The sequence below is a fragment of the Bos indicus genome, chromosome X (assembly GCF_029378745.1).
Source record: "Bos indicus isolate NIAB-ARS_2022 breed Sahiwal x Tharparkar chromosome X, NIAB-ARS_B.indTharparkar_mat_pri_1.0, whole genome shotgun sequence".
Classification (NCBI taxonomy): domain Eukaryota; kingdom Metazoa; phylum Chordata; class Mammalia; order Artiodactyla; family Bovidae; genus Bos; species Bos indicus.
Window position 1 is genome coordinate 112,940,444 of NC_091789.1, and position 24,362 is coordinate 112,964,805.

Genomic DNA, 24,362 nt, shown 5'->3' on the forward strand with positions numbered 1-24,362 from the left:
GTCCCTGCCTTAGGTGTTTACAAAAAACAAAAAAAAAGAGAGAGAGAGAGAGAGGGAGAGAAAGCCTCAAAGAAGAAACCAGATCCGTCCTGCAGGCAGCCGAGAAACCCTATCCTGACGCCAGCCTCCACGAGGGTGGAGGCTCCAGGCGGATCGTGGTGTGCTAGGGGTGTGAACAATCCAGGAAATGGGGAACTCTGATTGCAAGAAACTACAACAGCTGGATTCCCAGGCTGTGGGTGAGACGGGGAACTTTCTGGGCCTTGTGCTCGCCCATCAGCCAACCTTGGAAAGAGTACCTCAAGCCTCATCCCAAACCGCAGTGCAGCCGGCACACACCCGGGCCAGCCCTTGATTCATTCCTTCGCTAAAGAGAAACCAAAAAGCCATAGCACGGACGCTGGCGCCGGCGCAACCACACACCTAAGTTCAAATCTCCGCTCTGTCCGTAACCGTGGACCCGAGCAAGTTTCTAAGCGGCGTTTCTTTTCGGAGAGGGTGGGCATAATAACAGCAAACTTGGGGAGTGATCAGGAGGGTCAAACCCGCGAACTTGGCCATAATAACCTGCCGCGGTTGTCTCTTCTCTTTCCCTGCGACTCACCCAGCTCTCTGCATAGATGACATGGTGCTAGGGGCCCGGGACCTGGGAGGGGGTCGGGCAACCGGTGTGTGTATTTGGAGTGAAAGGGCGCAAACTGGGAAACCCAGAGATACTTTGGGATGGTTCGGTTTACTAGGGCACGCCCCTGGCGCGCTGCGGCACCCCGGAGAGGGGGGCGGAGGTGTCAGCCCCGCTCCAGAAGAAGCGCTGGCACAAAAGGAGGGGGTGGGTCGGAGCCCCAGCCGCGCCAGCGCTCCGGGGAGGCGGAGGAAGGAGGGTTGGCCGGGGGCGGGAGACAGGCGAGAGGAGGAGTTTTTAAGTTCGGCCTCCGCCGGCCCGCGGCGCAGTCCCTCGGTCCGGTCGATCTCCTCCCGCCCCCGGGACGCGCGCCGCGCAGCTGAGCGGAGCGCAGCGCCGGCGCGCCATGGGCAGCCCCGCACTCCGGCCCGCGCTGCTGCTGCTGTTGCCACTGCTGCTACGAGTCCCGCCGAGCCGCGGCTTCCCAGGTAATGCCGGGGGCGGGCCAGCCTCCCCAGCGGGATGCCGGGGACCACCCCCATCTCCGGCTTGGCCGGAGGGTGGTGCGAGGCGCCCTTTGTTTGCGCCGACTTCGTCTTTCGCCGCCCCGGGATTGGGGGACGCGGAGTGGGGCTGGCGTCCGGGCAACGGGAAGGGAGAACCGATTGTCAGGCGGCCGCCGGGAGTCGACGGACCCTCTGCGCCCGGAGTTCCAGGGGGTCAGTCAAACCCACGTAGGCGCTAGAGGCGACCAAGAGACGTTTGGCCGAGGGCTACTTTCTCACCCCCAGGAGTTGCCTCTCCTGCTGTTGCTCGCGGCCGGGACCCAGGGGACTGACAGCTTGTCCTGGAAGGAGTACCTACCCCCTCCCACTCGAGGAGCCAGGCCACCCCCTGGGGCTGCAGGGCACTAGTCGCTGTAGACTCTCGTGGCCGGCGCAGGCGGGGCCTCTCCCGCATCCCCCAACCCCCCCTGCTGGGGATTCCGAGAAAGTCTGCACCGTGGGAGAGAGGTGCCAGCTGAGAGTGGTGACATGTGGCAAGCGCTTGGTTAGCACGCGGGCTCTGCTAGACAGGGGGTGGGGCTTTTGGTTTCAGGAAGGCGTGGTCTGTAGCATCTAAGGGAACCCAGGTATTTATTAGGGCTCTCCTGGTGTTGACAAAATCTTCTTTGGAAATGCCCTTTTAAAAACTACCGCCGAGTCCCTCATCAGAGAGGCTTAAGTTAGCAAAGAGCTTCAGGGGGGCTGGGAAACATGGATGCACCCGTGTCGCCCTGGAGAGAAGAAATCCATGGGCGTGTTTTAATTTAGTGTTAATGGGAAAGTGGGTTATGTGGGCTATGGGGTCAGCAGATATCTGGCTTTACTTTCAATACTGTGGGCAGTTTAAATTTGGGTCTGAAAAGCGAACCTACAGAGTTGTGGGTGAAGCTTGGAGGGGGAGGGTTCCCAGATAGAATGCTGGGGAGATGTAGGGCTGGCTGCTAGACATTCCCTGCGCATCCACTAATGAGTGAATGAATCCAACGTGTGAAGTGATAATCAGGAACTTTTGTTTCCAGCTGACTCTTGTAAGTTTTTCAGCTGTTGGGTAGGAACTGATTCAGGGCAAAGTGGAAAGGAGACTTTATCCTCTGTGCCTGGCAAGTGCCATTCCCCTGACCCCCAGGTGGATTCATTCTTCCACCCCCACCCCCCAAAGCGGGAATCAGGTTAATGTGAAACTAGAGGGGAGGGAGAAGCCCGCACTGGACAGGGAGCAGGGGGAGAAGTTGAGAAATTAGAGGTGGCTTTTCCTGCTGAACTGGCAGGCATCTCTAAGCCGCCTGTGCAACTGATGGAGCCGGGCCTCTTGTCTTTTTCCACCTGACCTTCCTCCCCTCTCTCACCCTGCCCTCCACTCTCCTTCCTTCTACTGCATAGCTTGCTGCCAGAGCCCAGCCACCCACAGAGTCATGGGTTTCCAGCTTGGACGCTCACTACTTTTGGGAACTGGCCCTGGTTGGCCCGGCTCCTCCCTCCAGCACCAGCCTGCAGGCTGCCCCCAACTTGGCACATCCCAATGGGATCTTTCAGGAAATGTGCTCTGCTGGGGCTGATGATTCCAAAGGAGCAGATTTCAGTCCAAGCCAGAGGTTTTGGAAGTCTGGGGAGGGGAGACTCTCTAAGCCTGTGGGTCCCAAGACAAGTCATGTCAGCCATGTTCACCCTAAGTGCTGAGTGACAGATTTTGAAGATCATTTCAGAGGCAGTCTCTTAGCAAGTGGACAGTGTGTCTCTGGTAAGAGGCCTGGAATCAGGAATCTTTGAAAGAGGGAGATGGGTATTGAGAAGCCCCCATCAGCACTTCTCCCCCTATTGTATAACCATCTGAGATTTAATAGGGAAACTGTCAGAGAGAGAGAGAGAAAATCATTCCCAGTCCCACTCCTAGAAGGTCTCTGGAGTTCTTCCATCTTTGAATTTGATGCAGCTTTTCTGGCTCTCTGATTTTTATAGCCTACCAAGATGTGGTGTCTATAAAAACCCACATGAAGTATATGGAAAGTTTATAGCTAAGTTGTCTATGTTGGATTGTGTTTGTATGTCTGTAAGATAGGATTTCTTACTCTGTTCTTTGTTTTTGCTTTTATTGATGTGTAATTGACATATAACATTAGTTTTGGGTGTACAGTGTAGTGATTTGATATTTGTACACACTGCACAATGGTGGCCACAGTAAGTCTAGTTACCATGCATCACTGTACATAGTTACAAAAAATTTTTTTCTTGTGATGAGAACTTTTAAGATATACTCTCAATACAGTATTATTAATGATAGTCATTCCCTGGTGACTCAGATGGTAAAGAATCTGCCTGCAATGCAGGAGACCCAGGTTCGATCCCTGGGTTGGGAAGATCCCCTGGAGGAGGGCATGGCTACCCACTCCAGTATTCTTGCCTGGAGAATCCCATGGACAGAGGAGCCTGGTGGGCTACAGTCCATGGGGTCACAAATACTGGGTGAGTAACACACACATACCATGCTATACCTCTCATCCCATGACTGATTTAAAGCTGAAAGTTTATACATTTTGATTGCCTTCACCCATTGCGTCTACTCCTCACCCCCCTTCCCATCTGGCCACCACAAATCTGTTCTATGTATCTATGAGCTTAGATTTTGTTTCATTTTTTAGATGCCACATATATGTGTGATCATATGGTATTTGTCTTTCTCTGCCTGACTGACCTCGCTTAGTAAAATGCCCTCAGGGTCCACCCATGTTGTCACAAATGGCAGCATTCCATTCTTCTTTTCTGGCTGGATACTGTTCCATTGTATGTATATACCACATCTTCTTTATCCATTCTGAGCCAGCAGGGAAGCCCTTTCCCTAAATGTAAATTTATATGATTTAATTTTCATTGTAATAAACTTAGGGATGGGCTTCCCTGGTGGCTCAGATGGTAAAGAATCATTCCCACAGGAGATGCGGGGTTCAAACCCTGGGTTGGGAAGATCCCATGGAGAAGGGAATGGCAACCCACTCCAGTATTCTTGCCTGGAGAATCCCATGGAAAGAGGAGCCTGGTGGGCTACAGTCCATGGGGTCTAGAAAGAGTTGGGCACAACTTATCAACTGAGTACAAATGGTAGTTGTATTTTTAGTTTTTCGAGGAACCTCCATGCTATTTTCCATAGTGGCTGCACCAGTTTATTTTCTCATCAGTAGCACATAAAGATGCCCTTTTCTCCACATCCTTGCCAACACTTGGTGTTTCTTGTCTTTCGGAGAATAGCCATTCTGACAGGTATCTCTTTGTAGTTTTGCTTTGCATTTCCATTTTATTCTGTTTGCAGTGAACTCTTGAAACCTCATTTACATCTGAGATTTTTGAGGTTCAGTGTACCTCCTTTTGCAAGCAAGGCTGAAGACAGAGAACAAGTGCTGTGGCCACTAAGAAAGGCTCCGTGAACCTGACGCCTGGGGAAAACTGGTAAAGTGTGCGGTTTCACTGTTGTAGCCACGCGTTCTGGGAAACAAACTCACTCAGAAGGACGATGCAGATAGTGGAGTGCAGTTTATTACACCGGCGGGCCCAAGGCAGAGTCTCCTCTTAGCCAAGGACCCTGACCAGTTTTTCTGAAAACCTTATATACCCTAAGTGTACATGCCCAAACCCACCTCCCCAAATTCCCTGAAACTAGTCTGAACAAAGGAGAAGAAAGATACAATCAAAGTTAACCCATGATTCATATGCCTTAAGCCTAGGTAGTTAACAGTGAACAATTATCAATAGGCCTATGGTCATACCCCAATAAGCATAATAGAATTTATGATTCTGTTTGGTTACACAGATAATTAGGGTGTTCTTTTAAGCAACAGAGAGTCTAGGTACGAGTCCTGGGGCTCTTCCATCCAGGGGGCCTGGTTTTCCAGTTGGTATGCCATTTCCATAGATACTGGGCATATAGCTCAAAGTCCACAGTCCGGTCCAAGATGGAGTCCTGCTTTCAAGATGGAGCCTGTTCTGTCTGTTTCCTCCTTCATCCCCGCCTCTTGATGCTCTTAACTCGTAGTATGAGCATCATTCATAGGGATATATTGCACCCTGACTCTCCAACCTCCAATTTGGGAGAACAACATCAACCTTTGGGCTACAATGTTCATAATACATTGTGAAATAAAGGGTCCACAAAGCAGAACTATCAAGACAACTATAAAAATGGTAAATATAGTTTTCCACCAATCACCCTTCACCCAAGATAGGACCAAAGTCCAAAAAGGAAGATTATCATCAGACATAACTTTTACCTGACCTTTCATGTCATCTAGGGTGGCTGATATATAGCCAGATAAATCAGGAATATATACACAATATTCAACTTTAATTATAGCACAGGTCCCTCTTTGTACTGAAACTATGGTTAGTCTCAAGATGATACCAGCAAGTCCTTGAAGCAGCAGTTGATTGTAGAGCTTCATCTCTGTTTCTTCTTTAAGATGATCTTGGTTTCACAGGGATCAGTGGGTCTTTTGTGTAGTGCCCTCAGCGTCCTCCAGGTCTGCATGGTATGCTCTCTTCACCCTCATATGAAGGATCCAGGGAGTGACACCTGCAACTTTAACTGCAGTAGGGCTGGTTAGAACAACAGTATATGGACCGTTCCAATGTGGGGCCAAGGAGTCGTGTTTCCAGTCCTTGACCACACCTGATCCCCGGGCACAAATTTGTGAATCTGTTCCCCAAGGAGGAATGGCACCCTTTCTAGTACAAACTTAGTTACCTGATTTATTACCTTACTCGGTTGTTCCATCTGCTGTGAAATCTCATCTCCCCTCACCTAAGGCAAATTTGTTGATACCTGTTTTATTATGGGAGGGGCCCTCCCATACACAATTTTGTACAGAGAAGAGCCATGGAACTGTGGGGTCATCCTGAGTCTGAGCAGAGCCGTCGGAAACAAGTCCACCCAGGAACAGTCAGTCTCTAAGACCCACTTGGAGAGTGTCTCTTTAAGTGTCTGGTTGGTTCCTTCCACCATCCCAGAACTCTGGGGCCTATATTCTGTATGTAATTTCCACTTGATGTTTAAAGTTTCGCTTACTTGTTGTACTAAATCAGCTATGAAAGCTGGGCCATTGTCTGATCCAATGCTGGCAGAAAATCCAAATCTGGGAACTATCTCCCTAAGCAGGCACCAGGCTACTTTTGATGCTCTTTCAATCCAGGTGGGAAAAGCTTCTACCCATCCTGAGAACGTATATACCATGACCAGCAGGTAATGGTAGTGTTGGTGAGGTTTCATTTCAGTGAAGTCCACTTCCAGGTGTTCAAAGGGCAGCGTGCCTTTCACTTGAGTCCCTGGAGGTTTCTGTCTGTGCCGAGAGGCAGCATTGACCTGTGAGCAGGCAGTGCAGTTCTGAGATTTTGTCCTGCATAGGGAAGAGAAGTGGGGAACCAGGAAATATTTTCAAATTGGCTCTTCCAGTTTATCATGGCCTAGATGGGTCACTTGGTGTGTTTGGCTTACCACAGTGGGTGCCAGCTCCTCCGGTACCAATAGTTTGCCACTTGGCAATTCCCACCATCCGTTTTCAGTCTTGATGGCCCATTCTGCTTTGGCTAGTTGGTTTTGGGCTTCAGTGTATTTTGGAGAGTCTAGCGTTAGCTCAGGTAGCTCTGTCAACATGAGAGCTTTAATAGGGGCTTCACTTGTCACCCCCAAGCCCTCGGCTGCTTGTTTAGAGGTCTTATCTGCCAGTCTGTTCCCTGAGCCTGGGGGGTATCCTCTTTTTGACGTCCTCAGCAGCGTATGTCTGCAACCCTTTCTGGTTCCCAGGCAACATCTAATAGGGTCTTGATTTCTTCCTTATTTTTAATATCTTTTTCACTAGCTGTCAAAGGCCTCTCTCCTTATACAGAGCCCTGTAGTGTAGCAAAAGCATACCTGGAGTCTGTGTAAATGTTTGTCTTCTTACCTTTTGACATCTGGAGGGCCTGGATTAGAGCATATAGTTCGGCCTGTTGAGCGGACCAGTGTGATGGCAGAGAGCTAGCCTCAATGATGGTTTCTTCCGTGACTACTGCATATCCCAACTGTTGTTGCCCTTGTTGCACCAGGCTGGTGCCATCGGTGTACAGGGCCAAATCTGGGTCCGGGATTGGCTGGTCTCTCAAGTCAGGTCTGCTGGCATATTTCCTTGCAATCATATGAGGGCCCACCTTCTCCCACAGGAAGGAGAGTGGCCGGATTCAGGGCCTGACAAGGCTCAGTAGTAACATGGGGGTCTCACATAACAGTCCCTGGTATTGAGTAATCCGGGATGTTGATAGCCATTTATGGGGGTCCCCTCGCAGGAGAGTGTTGACCTCATGTGGGACTTTTACGAACAGATCTTGGCCCAAAGTCAGCTTGGTTGCCTCCCGGACCAGTAAGGCAACTGCAGCAACTGCCCGTAAGCATCCCAGCCACCCAGTGGCAACATTGTCCAGCTGATTAAAGTCACCAGTCTGTCCCATGTCCCCATAATCTGGGACAGCATGCCCATAGCCACCTTGTCCTTTTCAGTCACGTAAAGAGTAAATGGCTAAGCAAGGTCTGGCAGGTCCAAGGTGGGTGCTGACACAATTGTACCAGATGCTGCTGCTAAGTTGCTTCAGTCGTGTCCGACTCTGTGCGACCCCATAGACGGCAGCCCACCAGGCTCCCCCGTCCCTGGGATTCTCCAGGCAAGAACACTGGAGTGGGTTGCCATTTCCTTCTCCAGTGCATGAAAGTGGAAAGTGAAAGTGAAGTTGCTCAGTCGTGTCCGACTCTCTGCGACCCCAGAGACTGCAGCCTACCAGGCTCCTTCGTCCATGGGATTTTCCAGGCAAGAGTACTGGAGTGGGGTGCCATTGCCTTCTCCGAATTGTACCAGGTTTGAGTTCTATTACCAGTGGGACTTTTGCAAGCCTGGAGTGGGTTGTCTTCCACCCAGACCTCAGGGAATTGTTGAGTTAACTTTCTCTCTCGACTGTTTAGCCTGTCTGGTTTCCCTTCCGGGAGATCATGCAACCTCCATTCATCTTGAGGGGTTACTGAGAGGAAGAGTAAATAGGTGATTGAGCCCACTCAAACAGTGGGTCTTTCGTGGGGGGTAAGGTCACTTGTGCCCCCAATTTAGACAGCAAGTCTCTTCCCAACAAAGGTACTGGGCATTCAGGGATGTATAAAAACACATGAGTCACTTGGTGCCCCCCCATCTGACATTTTCAGGGTAGGCTAGAGACACAAAGGCTGCATTTATCACCATCTGAGACCCAGCAGCCTCTGGCTGGGTCTATTGGCGTATAAAGTCTATAGGCCTCGCACAGTCTTTTGCAGAACTCAGAGGGTGATTCGCTTTCCCTTTGACTCACTTTGGAGGGTTTTGTGATGCCCATAGCTTTTTGGGCCCCACTCTTGAGACCTTGTAAGATAGTTACCCGATATCTCCCCAGGCGGCCCCTCCCTTCCTCTGTGTTACAGTCCCAGCTGGGCCTCTCATCGAGGGTGGCTAGTTCTGCCCACCGCTGCGGGTTTGCAGTACCCTCAGGTGCCATTTCTCTTAACCATTTTCTGGCCTCAGTTCGGATCCTGTGTCTTTCCTCAGTGCTGAAAAGGGAGCCTAGTGGTTGGATTATGTCATCCTATGTAGGGCGGTGGGCTCAAAAAATAGTCTCCATTAGACTAATCATGGCTTGTGGCTCTCCTGAGTACGGTGGGGCATGTTTCTGCCAGTTTAATATACCCGTAGAGGAAAATGGCTGGTATTAATAGGCTACAGGCGGCGGACGGTAGTGCCCCATGCATCCTGAACTGGAGGCTGTTGTACCCTCTAACGGGCATCTGTAGTGGGGTTCTTTCCACCTGTTCCTTGGCGGAGTGCAGCCTCTGTCTAATTGCTGTGTTTTCTTCCCCCTTCCCATCAGTACTCACCGGGAGAGGTGGATACAGTCTAGGAGGTCCAGCTGAGGTGGAATCCTGGGGGCATTGACCAGAGGTCTCCATCGCTGGGATTGGAGCCTGCCGAAACGGCGGCTCTGCGAACTCCGGGAGAGCTGGTGGAAGAGCAGTGGCTGCTGCAGGAACTTTAGCTGGCCCTGGATTGGGCAGTAAGGCGGCCTCCGGTCCTGGTGGAGCACTGGGAGGCAGGCACGTCATTATCTAGTATGGGGGAGGGGTCAGGTCATCCCCGTTCAAATCCTGTAGAATTTCCTTTTTTATCAGTCAATTTTTGTGCCATTAATATTTTTCCCTTTCCCTTCTGGATACAGAACCTTGTCTAAGTAGGAGGGTCTTGAGCTAACCCTAGCCATGAGTCAATATATGGATATTGATCCGGGTGTCCTGGCTCTCCTGTGACTACTGTATAGACTGCTTCCACTATTTTTGAGTTCATGGTGTTCTCTGGTGGCCATCCTACTCCCATAGGGGGCCATTCGACCTCACAGAGTATGTGGAGGCTGTTAGGCTTCATCTTCACCCCATAGTCTCCTCCTAATCCCTTCTCAAAATTTTTAATCATGCACTCCAATACAGTTGCCTTAGATTCACTTCCCCTCATCTTGCTTACCTTCTTGGACCTTCTTCTACTTTTCCTTTTCATTCTGTCTACGAAGTTCTCAGTACCCTATGTACTTCTGATATTTCCACTCAATGACACTTAAATTGCCATTCTGCCTCCTTCCTAATTGGGGTGAGAAGAGCCTCACCCGCCAGATCCCGGAGGGAGAAGGGGGATCGGCGTGTCTTCACCTGCTGGTCAGCACAGCCAAACCAAAACACCATGTGATCCAAGACTGTTTCTCCCTTAACTTTTAAAGCCCATTCTGCCTTGGTGGGCTTGATCAGGTGCAGATGAAAATACAGATGGGTTAAATGTCCCACGTCCCAGGCTGTCTCTAGAGAAGCCAATTCGTACTCACTTATGTATCCCCCTCCTTCTAGCCTGACAATTCCGAGGGGGTCAAGAATTTCATAGCAGATGGGACACCTCCTTGGGGAGGGCAGAGTATGAGTACACAAAAACCAAGTTTCTTCTAAAAATCCCCTGGCAATTGCTTGGTAATAATTTTCCCCAAGATGGCATGGACACCACCTCGTAAATGACCTTCACAAATTTCCTTCCTAAGCCCTAACACGCTTGTCAACCTGTGTACCAAGCAACCATTGCCACCTGCCTATTCCAGGCTCCTGTGGGTCTGTGCCCCTTCTAATCCTTCCCAGGGTGGTGATCAGGCCCCCTCTTCCACCCTGCTGGGTGGGTTCCTCCTCACCTGAGTGCTCAGTTCCCCTGCTGCCATCCACTACCTGCTAACATGAAAGGTCCGGGCATTGAGAAGCAGAATCCTTCCAGAAGAGTGAGGTGCCTTCCCCCCTCTAGAAGATTCGAGCCGTGAGGCCTCAGAGTAGTCCCAAATGGGACTTGTCTCCTCAAAGTGAGGAGTGTCCCGGCTCACGCAACAAATGTTGTAGCCACGCGTTCTGGGAAACAAACTCACTCAGAAGGACAATGCAGATAGTGGAGTGCAGTTTATTACACCGGCGGGCCCAAGGCAGAGTCTCCTCTTAGCCAAGGACCCTGACCGGTTTTTCTGAAAACCTTATATACCCTAAGTGTACATGCCCAAACCCACCTCCCCAAATTCCTTGAAACTAGTCTGAACAAAGGAAAAGAAAGATACAATCAAAGTTAACCCATGATTCATATGCCTTAAGCCTAGGTAGTTAACAGTGGACAATTATCAATAGGCCTGTGGTCATACCCCAATAAGCATAATAGTATTTATGATTCTATTCTGTTACACAGATAATTAGGGTGTTCTTTTAGGCAACAGAGACTCTAGGTACGAGTCCTGGGGCTCTTCCATCCAGGGGGCCTGGTTTTCCAGTTGGTATGCCGTTTCCATAGATACTGGGCATATAGCTCAAAGTCCACAGTCCGGCCCAAGATGAAGTCCTGCTTTCAAGATGGAGCCTGTTCTGTCTGTTTCTTCCTCATCACCAGCCAGGAAAACCAAGTGAGGATGGCTGAAAGCCAAACCAGACCTCACCAGCCAGAGCAGTCTTTTAAAATGCTACATTTGGAGATAAGTATTAGGAGCTGAACACCTGGCTCAGGATATACAATTAAAGTCTCATTGGGAGCGGGTTAGGCTAGAAATTTCTATTTGGGTTTAAAACATGTAATCAGCTGATAGAATTCCTCTGCATTCAAAAGGAGAATGCTAGTGAGAAATGGCATATTTTCTGCCCTAACAGTAAACATGGACGTCACAGCCATGAGTGACTGCAGCCCTCCAATGTGAGCCGGTGAGCCCTGAGGAAACTCAGGAAAGAAAAGAATTCCTGCCATCTTGACTGTAGCCATTCCCTACAGTGAACCCTGAGGAAACCCAGGATGTAAAAACACAGGATACTGGCCCCAAACAGCTGAGGTGCATATCAAAGGAATGATTTCAGTGAGCCCAGACTTGCATCTTCCCATAGATAGAAAAGCACTGAATTTCTAACTTGGGTTATCTAGTTTTCTTTAATTAATGATAATCTTTTGATGTTCAGACTACCTGCCCTTTGGTGTTTTTAATATTTATTTTCATTTATTTATATGCCCTGTGAGAACTCTTAGTTGCAGCATGCAGGATCATAGTTCCCTTACCAGAGATGGAACCTGAGCCACCTGCTCAGTTTGGGAGCACAGAATCTTAGCCACTGGACCACCTGGGAAGTCCCTATCTGCTCTTTGTTGCAAAACTTTTACATCACCTGGCTCCTCCCCTCACCTCCTCAGGACAGTTCTCTCAGGGTTACTGGAGATGCTGTCTCCCGGCTTGAAGTCCTAAAAATTCCCACTAAATAAAACATAACTCTCAGGTTGTGAATATTTTTTAAGTCAACACTGGGACAAGCAGGACCTTTTCATCTGGCATTTTCTTATTGATAACACTTTGAGTACAGTATCCTGCTACTGTTGTTGTTTAGTCGTTAAGTCATGTCCGACCCTTGCATCTCCATGAACTGTAGCCCACCAGGCTCCTCTGTCCATAGAATTCTCCAGGCAAGGATGCTGGAGTGGGTTGCCATTTCCTTCTCCAGGGGGATCTTCCCAATCCAGGGATCGAACCCATGTCTCCTGCATTGTAGGTGGATTCTTTACCACTGAACCACTGGGGAAGCCCATGTCCAATTCTTGCGACCCTGTGGCTTTTCCATCCATGGAGTTCTCCAGGCAAGAATACTGGAGTGGGTTGCCATTCCTTTCTCCAGATCCTGCTATTATTGCTACTCATTTTCTAGATTTGTGAACTGAAAGAGACACCAGAACCCATCACTAAAGCACCGTCTTCAAACCTTCCTCACACAGAGATTGAAATATTGCCCTTCTCTTTTCAGTGATTTCTAGAACATTCTCACTTTTAGTCTCTCATATGAAAACTCATTGTACTTTCTTTGGCCAGATACTGCTCTTTTAAATACAATTTTACTTCATTTTTATTTTACTTCTAATTTTTAAAGTTGAAGTAACTATCACTTGTTTTGATCACATTGCTCTCTTACTCAAAAAGCTAAAGCAGCTGCTCCCTGTCCTCTTAAATTAGCTAGAAAGTTCTCTGCTGTTGATAGGGGACTGTACAGTTTGCCTGCAGCTGAATTTTCCAGTCCTTGTCTCCTGGCTTCCTAAAATCCAGCCAAAGTTGACTCTATGCTTTTATAGACCTGGAGTCCCATGTTCCCTCTTCTTGTTGGTTATTACTTCCTGCACCTGGAATGCTTCCTTCAAGCCTCCATTTGTTGAAATTCTGCCCATCGTCCAGCAACACTCCCACTTGGATGAAACTTTTCCTTGATCCTTTGTTTTTTTTTTTTTGTTTTTTTTTTTTTTCCTTTTCTCTAATTTTATTTTATTTTTAAACTTTACATAATTGTATTAGTTTTGCCAAATATCAAAATGAATCCGCCACAGGTATACATGTGTTCCCCATCCCGAACCCTCCTCCCTCCTCCCTCCCCATACCATCCCTCTGGGCCGTCCCAGTGCACCAGCCCCAAGCATCCAGCATCATGCATCGAACCTGGACTGGCAACTCGTTCCCTACATGATATTTTACATGTTTCATTGCCATTCTCCCAAATCTTCCCACCCTCTCCCTCTCCCACAGAGTCCATAAGACTGTTCTATACATCAGTGTCTCTTTTGCTGTCTCGTACACCGGGTTATTGTTACCATCTTACTAAATTCCATATATATGCGTTAGTATACTGTATTTATGTTTTTCCTTCTGGCTTACTTCACTCTGTATAATAGGCTCCAGTTTCATCCACCTCATTAGAACTGATTCAAATGTATTCTTTTTAATGGCTGAGTAATACTCCATTGTGTATATGTACCACAGCTTTCTTATCCATTCATCTGCTGAAGGACATCTAGGTTGCTTCCATGTCTTGGCTATTATAAACAGTGCTGCGATGAACATTGGGGTACACGTGTCTCTTTCCCTTCTGGTTTTCTCAGTGTGTATGCCCAGCAGTGGGGCTGCTGGATCATAAGGCAGTTCTATTTCCAGTTTTTTAAGGAATCTCCACACTGTTCTCCATAGTGGCTGTACTAGTTTGCATTCCCACCAACAGTGTAAGAGGGTTCCCTTTTCTCCACACCCTCTCCAGCATTTATTATTTGTAGACTTTTGGATCGCAGCCATTCTGACTGATCCTTTGATAAGGAAGCTCCTACCTTCCTGTAAACACCCACAGCATTTCCTATGTCTTGTGGCATTTATCATACATGCCATACATTACAATGAGGTATGCATTCCTTTACACTTTTCCTAGATTCTGAGGCTGTGAAAGCAGGACACTGCTCTGTCTTAGCTCACTATATTTCCCACGGAGCCTAGCCAGGACCTTAGAAGCCAACAGGATATTTGTGCTTATTGAGTTAATGCGTGCATGCATGCTAAGTCACTTCAGTAGTGTCTGACTCTGTACAGCCTCATGGACTGTAGCATGCCAGGCTCCTCTGTCCATGGGATTCTCCAGGCAAGAATGCTGCAGTGTGTTACCATGCCCTCCTCCAGGGGATCTTCCCAAGCCAGGGATCGAACCTGTGTCTCTTACGTCTCTTGCACTGGCAGACAGGTTCTTTGCCACCTGATAGTTTTCCTGCAATTCAGGTGATGAACTACTGGTCAGAGGAGCTAAGAGAAATGTATGGGCAAACAGTACATGTGCCACCGCTAACCTCCATACATAGAGATGATGCCCTGCTGGCTGTAGATGTTGGCTTTTTTAAATCCGTGAACACCCTCCATTTGAGCAATAACCTTCTCTGTTGGGAGTTATAAGACGAGACACTGCAGCCACAGGCTGGAATTTGCATTTATTATTTTTCTTGGCCACTTTGCAACAGTCCCTTCCAAAGTGGTTGAATGGTTTCCTTAGTCAACGCAAATGTGTGTGCTGCATCAATTCCCCTTTCAGAGAATGCAACTCAAATGAGTAATTGAAAGTGAAGATTGAAGTGAGTTTCAAGAGCAGAAGGTTGACTTGCCAGGTTGTACCGTAGTCTGAAATTGTAGCAGCCAAGTTATGATCAATACCCAGGTTAAAGATTCGTTTTGAAAACAGCAGTGTGAAGAATTACCTCACTGGAGTTCCAGTTCATAGAGAACTTCTCAAGCCAGTCCCCTCAGTTCTTTTTTTCATTTTTTTAATTTTTATTGCCGTATAGTTGATTTTCCATGTTGTGTTAGCCGTCAGTTCTTGACTGTGTCATTTCTTGACTGTCAGCTTTTATGGGCCATTGTTTATGGGGTCTTTTAAGCCTGGCTCTTTCTCTTGGATGTTTGAATTCTGCCTTCTTCTCATGGAACCTGTGCTTTACTCAGAGACTTTGTTTTTAAAGTGGACATAGAAGGATGCAATGCTAGAATACCAGGATGGAGAAGATGGGGAATTTCTTCTCACCATAACACAGTAGCTCTCTGTCTTATGGTGAAATAGATACCAAGCTAGCTAAGGTGGTAATTATTAGAACACAGATGGGAGCCATGTAGGAACCCTGGACCTGGGGATTAAAGAGTGATGTTGAGTGATTCTGATACCAATAGTGTTGACCCTACAGGCCCAAGGAAGGTTAACATAGGATGTCTCTGGGCTTCCTTCTCTAACAACATTTTGAAATTGGAAACAAAAGTCTATGTGAGTGATCTTTTTCTGGGGAGAAGGCCCTATTCTAAATCAAAACCACAACTTACTAGATAGCTTTGTGAATGCTATATAAGTATGTGCACTTAATGGGCACAAAAGTCAACAGAGAAAGTAAGATGAAATTGCCAGAGTAGGGAAACTTTGAACCAATGATCGGGTAGCCTCTTGGGTTATAACCAGCAGTACAATTTCCCATTCTCCTCATTTAAAAATTGACACTAAACAAAACAGTCATAATCCTAGGTTGTAATTACCTTCAGGCCTGGGCTGGCAACTTACTGTATCCCTCACTTAACACAGTATCTGGGACTTGGGGCAGAATCTTTTCATGGCTGTTTGTGGGTTGATTGAACGATTGAGGTAATTGTGACAGGGAATCAACACATTCTATTTCAAATATCCATGCAGGATTTAAGCAAAATTTCCAAGCTGCTAATCCCCAAAGAAAAAGAAATTCGAGATAGCAGAGGCAATTTGCAGGACTGAACCAAAGATCCATTTGGACAGGCAACATGTAGGGGCATAGTTAATTGCTGAGGCTCTTGCATGTCAAATCACCTTAGGACACTAGGAGACTTAGAAACACCAGTGAATTTGCAGGGAGGGAGCAGGGTCTTTCAGATAAAAGATTTAAGGATAAAGCTTGTTGGAGATGATAATTGGTTGCACCTGGGTCTTATGGGCTCACAGCGCACTCTGACCTCAGAAACTTCTGGAGCTGTCATTCCTGAGGTGAGTGATTCATGACCCCGTAATCCTTAGCTCATACTTCATTCCTCTTGATGCATTGTTCTCAAGAGGATGATAAATGGGTTTGGACGTAGTGCCCTGGATTATCCCAAAGGTTTGGGGTTGTGAATTGAGTGTATTGGTTTTAAAACTTTTTTTTTTTTTTTTAAATGAGTAATAGTCAGACAGATCCAAACAGAATTTGGGTGTGGACTTTCAGCCTTGGCATTGAAAGATCCTTGCCCTGTTGCTTCTGCCCTGCTCTGACAGTGACCTGTTCGGTGACAGGGCTCTGCTGTTTCCTCTGTTATCACTCACTGGCTCTTGGCGGCGTCCGCCCAGCTATGTCGGATGAGCCTCTCTGTCTCTTCTGTAGCCAGGGCAGCCCAGGACCCTCTTCTGGAGGCCTCTGGCCTGCTGCTGGCTGTGTGGGTGGCTGGGCTGATGACCCTGCCAGCTCCAGGGATTCAAGAATGTTCAAAACCGCTGGTTAAATGAGGGCCACGGGGTGAGTGAGAATTGAGCCGAGCGTTGGCAGGCCCCTGGTGGAGTGCTGAGGAACTGGTGGCCTGGCCACATCCCTCATCTTCTGAGACTCTGCCTCCAGGGTGGCCGGTCTGTAGAGGGACTCTGACAGACTTGTTGCCACTGACTCAGCATTTGTCAGACAAAGGCTCCAGTTCCTTTAAATATCCAGTGTTGAAATCCTGTCTCCACTTCGAGTCTAACTCAACTTTCCAAAGTAGTAGAATCTATCTCTCCAGGAACTACTCATGGACCGGATGCCCCAGCCACATGAGCAGGCTTTGGAGTCTTGTTCATTCTGTGTCATCGTGGCTGACCAGGGAACCTGGTCCTTGGTGGGGGTGGGGCGTTGTCTCGGTGGGACTGACCTGCTGGTGGGTATCTCGATCTCTAGAGGCTCAGGAGTTTCTCACCCACATCCAGGCTCCCCGCACGGGCCAGTTGATTCATGTGGCACCTCAGCCTGAGAGGGCGCCTGCGACAGAACTCCCCATGTCTTAGTGATGATCCTCTAAGGTTCAGCAAGGGGAAGGAGTTTGGGGTCACACGGGGAGTGAGAAGCAGGGCTGGCCTTAGAACTCAATCTAGTGACTCCAGGATTCCCTTTCCTCCATGCTGCTGCTGCTAAGTCGCTTCAGTCATGTCTGACTCTGTGCGACCCCATAGACGGCAGCCCACCAGGCTCCTCCGTCCATGGGACTTTCCAGGCAAGAGTACTGGAGTGGGGTGCCATTGCCTTCTCCGTTTCCTCCATGGGCAGGAACTAAATTCAGTTTTTGAATGGCCGCCACATGTTAGGCACTGGCCCAGCACCAGGGATTGGCAGGCAGGGATCAGTGGTGCCCCAGGCACTCCCAGGGCCCTACCTTCATGTATTTCTGCGTGGTTGTTTGTATCAACACTTGGCTGCAATCTGAGACTCTCACACCCAAGGCTGCTTGGGTGTTCCTCAAGAGTTCTGAGAAGTTGCTGCCCTAAAGCTGGTCCTTGCCCATGCTTGTCGAGGTCCCGAAGGCTCCCTCTCTCTGCCACTTGCCTTGAGCTCCCCAACTGACAAGTCGTGATATTTTTTAACAGCTTTCTTGTGATGTAATTCACATACCACTTATTTACCCGTGTAAACCAATCCAGTGATTTGTATTCAAAGTTGTGTATCCATCACAATTTTAGAACGTTTTCATTACCCCTAAAAGAAACCCCACACCCCTTAACCATCACTTCCTACCCTCCTCCCCACAGCTCTAAGCAACCACTGAAGTATTTTATGTCTCTCTATTTTTCTCTTGTCAACATTCTATACAAATGGAATCACACGATATTTATCCTTTTGTATCTGGCTTCTTTGGCTTAGCATAATGTTTTTCAAACCTCATCCATTTTGGAGCAGGTATCAGCTCTTGACTCCTGTTTATGGCTAAATTATATTCCTTTGTATGGATAGACCACATTTTATCCATTCATCAATTGATAGAAATTTGAGCTCTTTCTACTTTTTGATTATTATGAGTAATGCTGCAGTGAATATTCATGTACAGACATGTGTGTTCATTTCTCTTAAGTAGATCCCTAGGAGCGGAATGGCAGGGTCATACGGTAACTCGTTTAACCATTTGAGGACCTGCCAGGCCTTTTTCCCCAAGGTGACTGTACCTTTTTACACACCCATCAGCAGTGTGTAATGGTCCTGATTTCTCTGCATTTTCACCAACTCTTGAGATTATATGTCTTTTTGGTTGAGTGATATCATTATAGCTCAGTTCATGAACAGTATCCACTCAAGGGTTGAGTGACAAAGCAGTGTCTGAGCTGTCAACTGGCAGCATCTTGTCAAGGGTCACCTAAGGGTGCTTGCCATTCTCTCACTGCTGGCTGCAGGGCATTGTATAGTCCAATTCCTTTGGGCAGCTTAGAAAAAGATGCCCTGTCTAGGCACAAGTGGGCACAGAGCTTGATCAGGAGATAGATTTTGTGCTAAGTAGGAAAAGGAGAGAGGCAGGCCCAGGACTCAAGACTTAAAGAATGGAGGGTGGGAATTTCCTGGCCGTCCAGTAGTTAAGATTCCGGGCTTTCATTGCCAAGGGTGCAGGTTGGATCGCTGGTTGGGGAACTAAGATCCCACAAACCACGTGGTGCAGCCAAAAAGTAAATAAATGAAATAAATTTCATACAAAAATAAAGAATGGAGGGCAGCATGGTTTGAGAACCCACCTGGTCTTTGGTCAGGTGTGAACGTGGGTGCTGTGATATAGACAACTTCCTGAATGCCCATTTATGCAGCAGTCCTGCATATCAGTAGCTCAGCTCCAGGTGGGACAAAGCTGTGGGCCCTATGTACTTTGACAACTTGCATCTATTAAAAAGGCAAACTCACAGAGAAAGTGAGTCAGAGGCTCAGGCCCCACCTGAGACCTATTAAATCATGTGCATTTCAACAAGAGCCCTCTGAGGATTCTTCTACACAGTGAAGTTTGAGAAGGCCGGGTCTGCTGGGTGAGTTAAGTCCTTAACCAGGACCGGGCAGCAGGTCTGTTTCTAAGGGCTGCATGATAACCCTCTTCCCCTTCTCTCCTGGGCTTGGCCTTCCTCATGGCCTCCTCTAACTTCTTTTCCTAAGTCCCCGACATTCCTGAGATAAGCATGTGTAGCCTTTCCTTGTCTGCTCCCACTTCTAACTTCAAAACAAACCCAAACCTTCGGGTGGGGGGTGGGGGCCTCAACTGCCTCTCCTTTGAAGTCTTCCTCCATGGAGCACAGCCCCCATCTGGCCTGACTGCCAGCCATGGCAGAGCACATATTGGGTGATGGCTAACAGGGTGTTTGCCTGTCTTTGCCCTGCAGCTCAGATGAAGCTTAGAAATAACTTCAGCTCATGAAGAAAGGCTGGCTGCATGAGTCTAATAGGACGGCTCTGCCTCTCTGGCAAGACCTTGTCCTGAGATTGAGAATTTTTGCAGTAGATCCACTCTTAAAGACACGGGGGCTCCACATCTTCGTGCCAGAGATGGATGGCGCTGGGCTTCGGTAGCAGGCAGCCCCTTGGAGGATGGCTGAGATTGACACCAGTGGGGAAGACAGGAGAGCACATCCCACCCCTCACATGGAGCCTCCCCAAAGCCCCCAAGCTGGGCAAGTCAGGGAGACTGAACTGTGAGGAGCACTAAAATGGTTTCAGGGCTCTGAGTGGGTAAGTGGTTCCCAGCCCAGCAGTGGTGTTTGGACAGGCTAGGTTGGTATGACTGGGGGCAGTCTGATGAAATGAGGTTTCCCTGACCCCCTACCTCTGTGGGTTCTGCTCTGTCAGATTCACAGTGGGGACCTAGGGCAGGCATCTGCAAACTCTTAGGTTGGCCAAAAAGTTCATTCAGGGTGTTCTGTAACAATGTGTGAACATCCCGAATGAACTTTTTGGCCAACCCAATAAATCTGGGCAGGCCAAACAGCACGTCCCACCCCAGTCCCCGTCCCCTGGTTTTGTAGGACCAGGGAGCTAAGAATGGTGGTTATATTTTCAAGTGATTGAAAAAAATCAGAAGGAGAAGACTAGTTTGTAACACCTGACATTTATATGAAATTCAGCTATCAGTCTATCAGTGTCACTGGAACCCGGCCACACTCATTTGTTTGGGTGTTGTCTGTGGCTACTTGGTGATAAGTGGCAGGGTGGAGTAGCTGTAACAGAGGCCATATGGCCCACAAAGCTGTAAGTAGTATTCTCTGGCTCTTTACAGCAAAACTTTGTCAACCCCTCAACTAGGGTCTTGGTACTCAGAATCTACCCTGAGACCTGCCTGGCCTGGAGCTCTATAGACGCCTAGCAATCACAGCTATGAAGTCAGAGCCTCCCTGTAAAAAGATGCCTCGGTGTTAGGGGCTTCTGCTCCTTTACCACGAGGCTCAGTTCAGGACTCATCTTGGTCTTAGTTAGGGGATCTTCTAAGCCATGTAGGCTAGCATGCTGTAACTAGCCCTGTACACACTTAAAAAAAATATTTGTTTATTTTTTGCTGTGTTGGGTCTTCATTGCTGTTGCGCAGGCTTCCTCTAGTTGCGATCGGGGGTTATTGTCTCGTTTTGGGACACGGGCTTCTCATTGCAGTGACTCTCTTGTGGAGCGCGGGCTTCGTAGTTGTGGCACACAGGCATAGTTGCCTGGCGGCATGGGAGATCTTCCCAGAGCAGGTATGGAACCCACGTCCCCTGCACTGGCAGGCAGATTCTTAACCACTGGACCACCAGGGAAGCCCACCCTGTTTTACACATTTATCTGATGAATAACGGCTGTCTCACTCTCTTTGTTGGAGGCTTAGTCCTGTTGGTCTCTAGAAACTAGGACCCTGTTATATTCTCCATCAGTTCTTAAGGCCTGGTATCCTGATCCAAGGCTGGAGAGGCAGACTGGCCTTGGCTGCCTCCTGACAGACTTCCTGGATTCTGTGAGCATTTCTGGACCACGGGTTTGGGGCTCTCCAGACCGCCTGCCCTGCCAGGATCCTGCCTCAGGGTGTGGCCCAAAGCCCTTCACTCACTGCCAAGGCCTTGACTTGGACATCTGTCTTTTTCGGTGGCTCTTCCCTCTGGAGCCTGTGATCTTTCTGCTGGTCAGGACCATCCCTAGTAGAAATTTTCCCAAAGTGGCTTCCTCGAAGCACTGCTTTCCAGAGAGATTCATACATATTGTCTGGGTAGCAGAGTGCATTTTAAACAAGTTCTGTAGGTTTCTTTAGTGGGTTTTCCTGGCGGTTCAGTGGTGAAAAATCTGCCTCCCAAGCAGGAGACTTGGGTTTGATCCCTGGGTCAGGTAGATTCCCTGGAGAAGGAAATGGCAACCCACTCCAGTGTTCTTGCCTGGAAAATCTCAGGGACAGAGGAGCCTGGTGGGCTACAGTCCATGGGGTCACAGAGTTGGACACAACTTAGCAACTAAAGAACAACAACAACAAAGGTTTCTTTACTGCTGGACAGCTCAGGGTCATGATATGCTAATGTAATTGCTCCCCTGTGGGAGAGAACAAACAGTGAGGACCACCAAATCTGAAGTTGTGTTCCCCAGACCACCAGTAGCAGCAGCACCTGCGAACTTACTAGACGCCTGAATGCTCAGGCCCCATCCCAGAACTGTTGAATCAGAAACTGGATGTGGGGGAAGGTGGGCCCAGTAACCATGTTGTAACAACCCTCCAGGTGCTTCTGATGCTCACTCAAGCGTGAGAACCACTTGTGTGGGTATTTCCAAGTTATTTTCTCACAGCATCTCAATAGACTGCATGCTAAGTCGCTTCAGTTGTGTCAGACTCTGTTCGACCTCATAGACGGCAGCCCACCAGGCTCTGCCATCCCTGGGATTCTCCAGGCAAGAACACTGGAGTGGGTTGCCATTTCCTTCTCCAATGCATGAAAGTGAAAAGTGAAAGTGAAGTTGCTCAGTCGTGTCCGACTCTTAGTGACCCATGTACTGTAGCTCACCAGGCTCCTCCACCCATGGGATTTTCCAGGCAAGAGTACTGGAGTGGGGTGCCAGTGCCTTCTCCATCTCAATAGAATAGTGTTTCTATTTGTTGTTTTTCAAAGAAACTGCATTTTGAGTTTCGGGACAGGACCTTTGGGGAGATGGCATTGAATTGCCTGAAGCATTTACTGGTGGCAGTGACCACTGCAGGCTCAAGGGGAAAAGGAAAAACACCTTTGGGTAACACCATCTGCCTCACATCTGGCATGCTAGGTGGCTGTGTCCATACTTGAGAAGTTTCCTCCAGCTGAAGGCCACCAGTGTTTAGTTTTTGCAAATGTGTTCTTTGAAATGTTTTGTGTGTTAAAATGTGAAGAAAGCTGGGAACAGCCTTTGGGATATATCTCTCTCCTCCTCTAAACAGTGTCTCCTTTCAGAATATTCTTCTTTCTTCTTCTGTAGAATTTCCTCATGCAAATCCCAAACCAGCCAGTCAGGTCCAAGTGGCTTTTGCTGGTGCCCTTGTCCATAGTGAGTGGCCCTCTTTCTGTCCATGAAAAGCCTCAGGAAGCTTTCAGCTCTGAAGAGATGGTGTGTCCTCTGACAATGCCTCTTAGCCCAGGGCAGCTGTGCATTCCTTCTCAAGGCTCAGCTCTCCCCTTCTTGTTCTAGAACTTTCTCCGTTGCTGTCAGGGTCAGTGGTGTCACAGCCTTGGGCCCTCACGTGAACACTTTTCATTCTTTGCCATCAGAGAGTTTATAAATGTTGTCACTTAGTTAGAAAATTGCAGCAACAGTGAGGCTTGAGGGTGAGGTGAGAGGAATCCCCGAGTCCTTTTGCCCAAGTCTTGGCTGTGTCTTTGTTTAAAATGAGGAGAGGCCTCAGGACCTCATAAGCTGATGTGGATGGGTGGGTTCTTGATGTGGATTTACCTTCTGAACAGAATTGTGAAGAAGTGGAATCACCTCATTTGCCTGGAGACAGAGGCGATTTGATGGCCGCCTGAGGTGAATCTGGAGCAAGGGAGAACTTGAATCCACCTCAGAGTCTCCCTCAGTCACTACCTTTATCTGGAACCTTCTGCTGATAGGGCTTGCTGCAGCCTCCCTCCTTTCTTGGATTTTCTCTGTGTCTCCATTGACCTCAGTGGAGAACAGTTGAGCCTTTGGAAGACCATAGGCTGTTGCTGTTGTTCCGCTGTCTGGTTTTACTTTATAGGCCAGACCTTTTTTGGTTCCGTCTGTGTTGAGTGCCAACAGCCAGCCTCCAGGGCTTCAGGAATGCCCTTGGTGGGAACTGGAGCTGGCATTTGTGGAGGGCCTCTGCTTTGTGCCGATCTCTTCAGAGTTAGGTACCTGTCTTTTTCCTGTCTTGCCTCTTTCCCAGCTTTAGGCAATGGGCCAAAAAGTAAACAATAGAAGGAGACTTAACTGGAAAAAAAATATTTTTCCCTCCGATGAGAGTAATGCCTTCATTTATAAAGTTATCCTTTTAACTTTCTTTTTGTTAGCTGTGAGAATATGGTCACAATTAAAATTGCACAAGCCACATGCTGTCTTAATTGTCTCTGCTAATTCAAGGCAGAGTGCCTGGGGACCCCGGATACCATCAACTCTCCTAAAGTTGTCCTTTGGGGGTCTTGTACAAAAGAGTTTGAATGGAGGATGGAGCTTTCTCTCAGATGAAGAGCTGTAGAAGCAAGGCCATCTCTTAGGTCTTGTGCCTGGCAGGAGTCACAGTCTGTATACAGATTTGATACTTTTTTCTTACCAGCTCCTCATGTTACCACTATTATTCTTTTTTCTCTGCTGAAATAAAGTTGAAGAGCAGCCTTAATGGCGAAAGAAATTACATAAAGCTGAGGTTTGGGTGTAAGAGAGGGAAGAAGGGTCCTTAGTAGGATGGAGCCACAGTTGCCCAGCAAGCGGTCCATTTATTGCATTTCCTCCCTTCCCTCTCTTCCCCAGTCCGTCATTACGATTATGCCTTCTGGGAGGCCTCCCAAACGAACCACCTGCACCTTACCTTAGAGTCTTCTGGGGACATTCACATGAACAATGGCTCAGCTGGAACTTAACCCAAGATTCAGAGTTCTTTCTACTGGTGAACTGATTCCTGCCAAATAGAGCTGTCTAGCTTAGAAAGTGAACTGTAATTCACACTTTTAGGAGGAAGCTTGAGGAGTGTTTCAGCTAGCTATTGCTGTGTAAGATACTCTCCTAAAACTTACTGGCACTACATCTGGGATGGCTGGGATGGCAGGGCCTCTCCCTCTACCTCTTTACAGTCTCCTATTCTCTATATTCTTTCTCTTTCCT

The 24,362-nt window shown here is 48.2% G+C and overlaps 1 protein-coding gene across 2 annotated transcripts in view; it reads left to right on the forward strand.

Annotated features, from left to right (window-relative positions):
- Positions 1 to 937: 937 nt before the first annotated feature.
- Positions 938 to 24,362, forward strand: part of SRPX (sushi repeat containing protein X-linked) — a 141,762-nt gene continuing 118,337 nt past the window's right edge. For both annotated transcript variants that reach the window (XM_019956343.2, XM_019956346.2), the window contains exon 1: positions 938 to 1,110. In XM_019956343.2, coding sequence (XP_019811902.2) covers positions 1,029 to 1,110 — 82 coding nt within the window. In that variant the 5' untranslated portion in view covers positions 938 to 1,028. The remainder of the gene's footprint in view (positions 1,111 to 24,362) is intronic.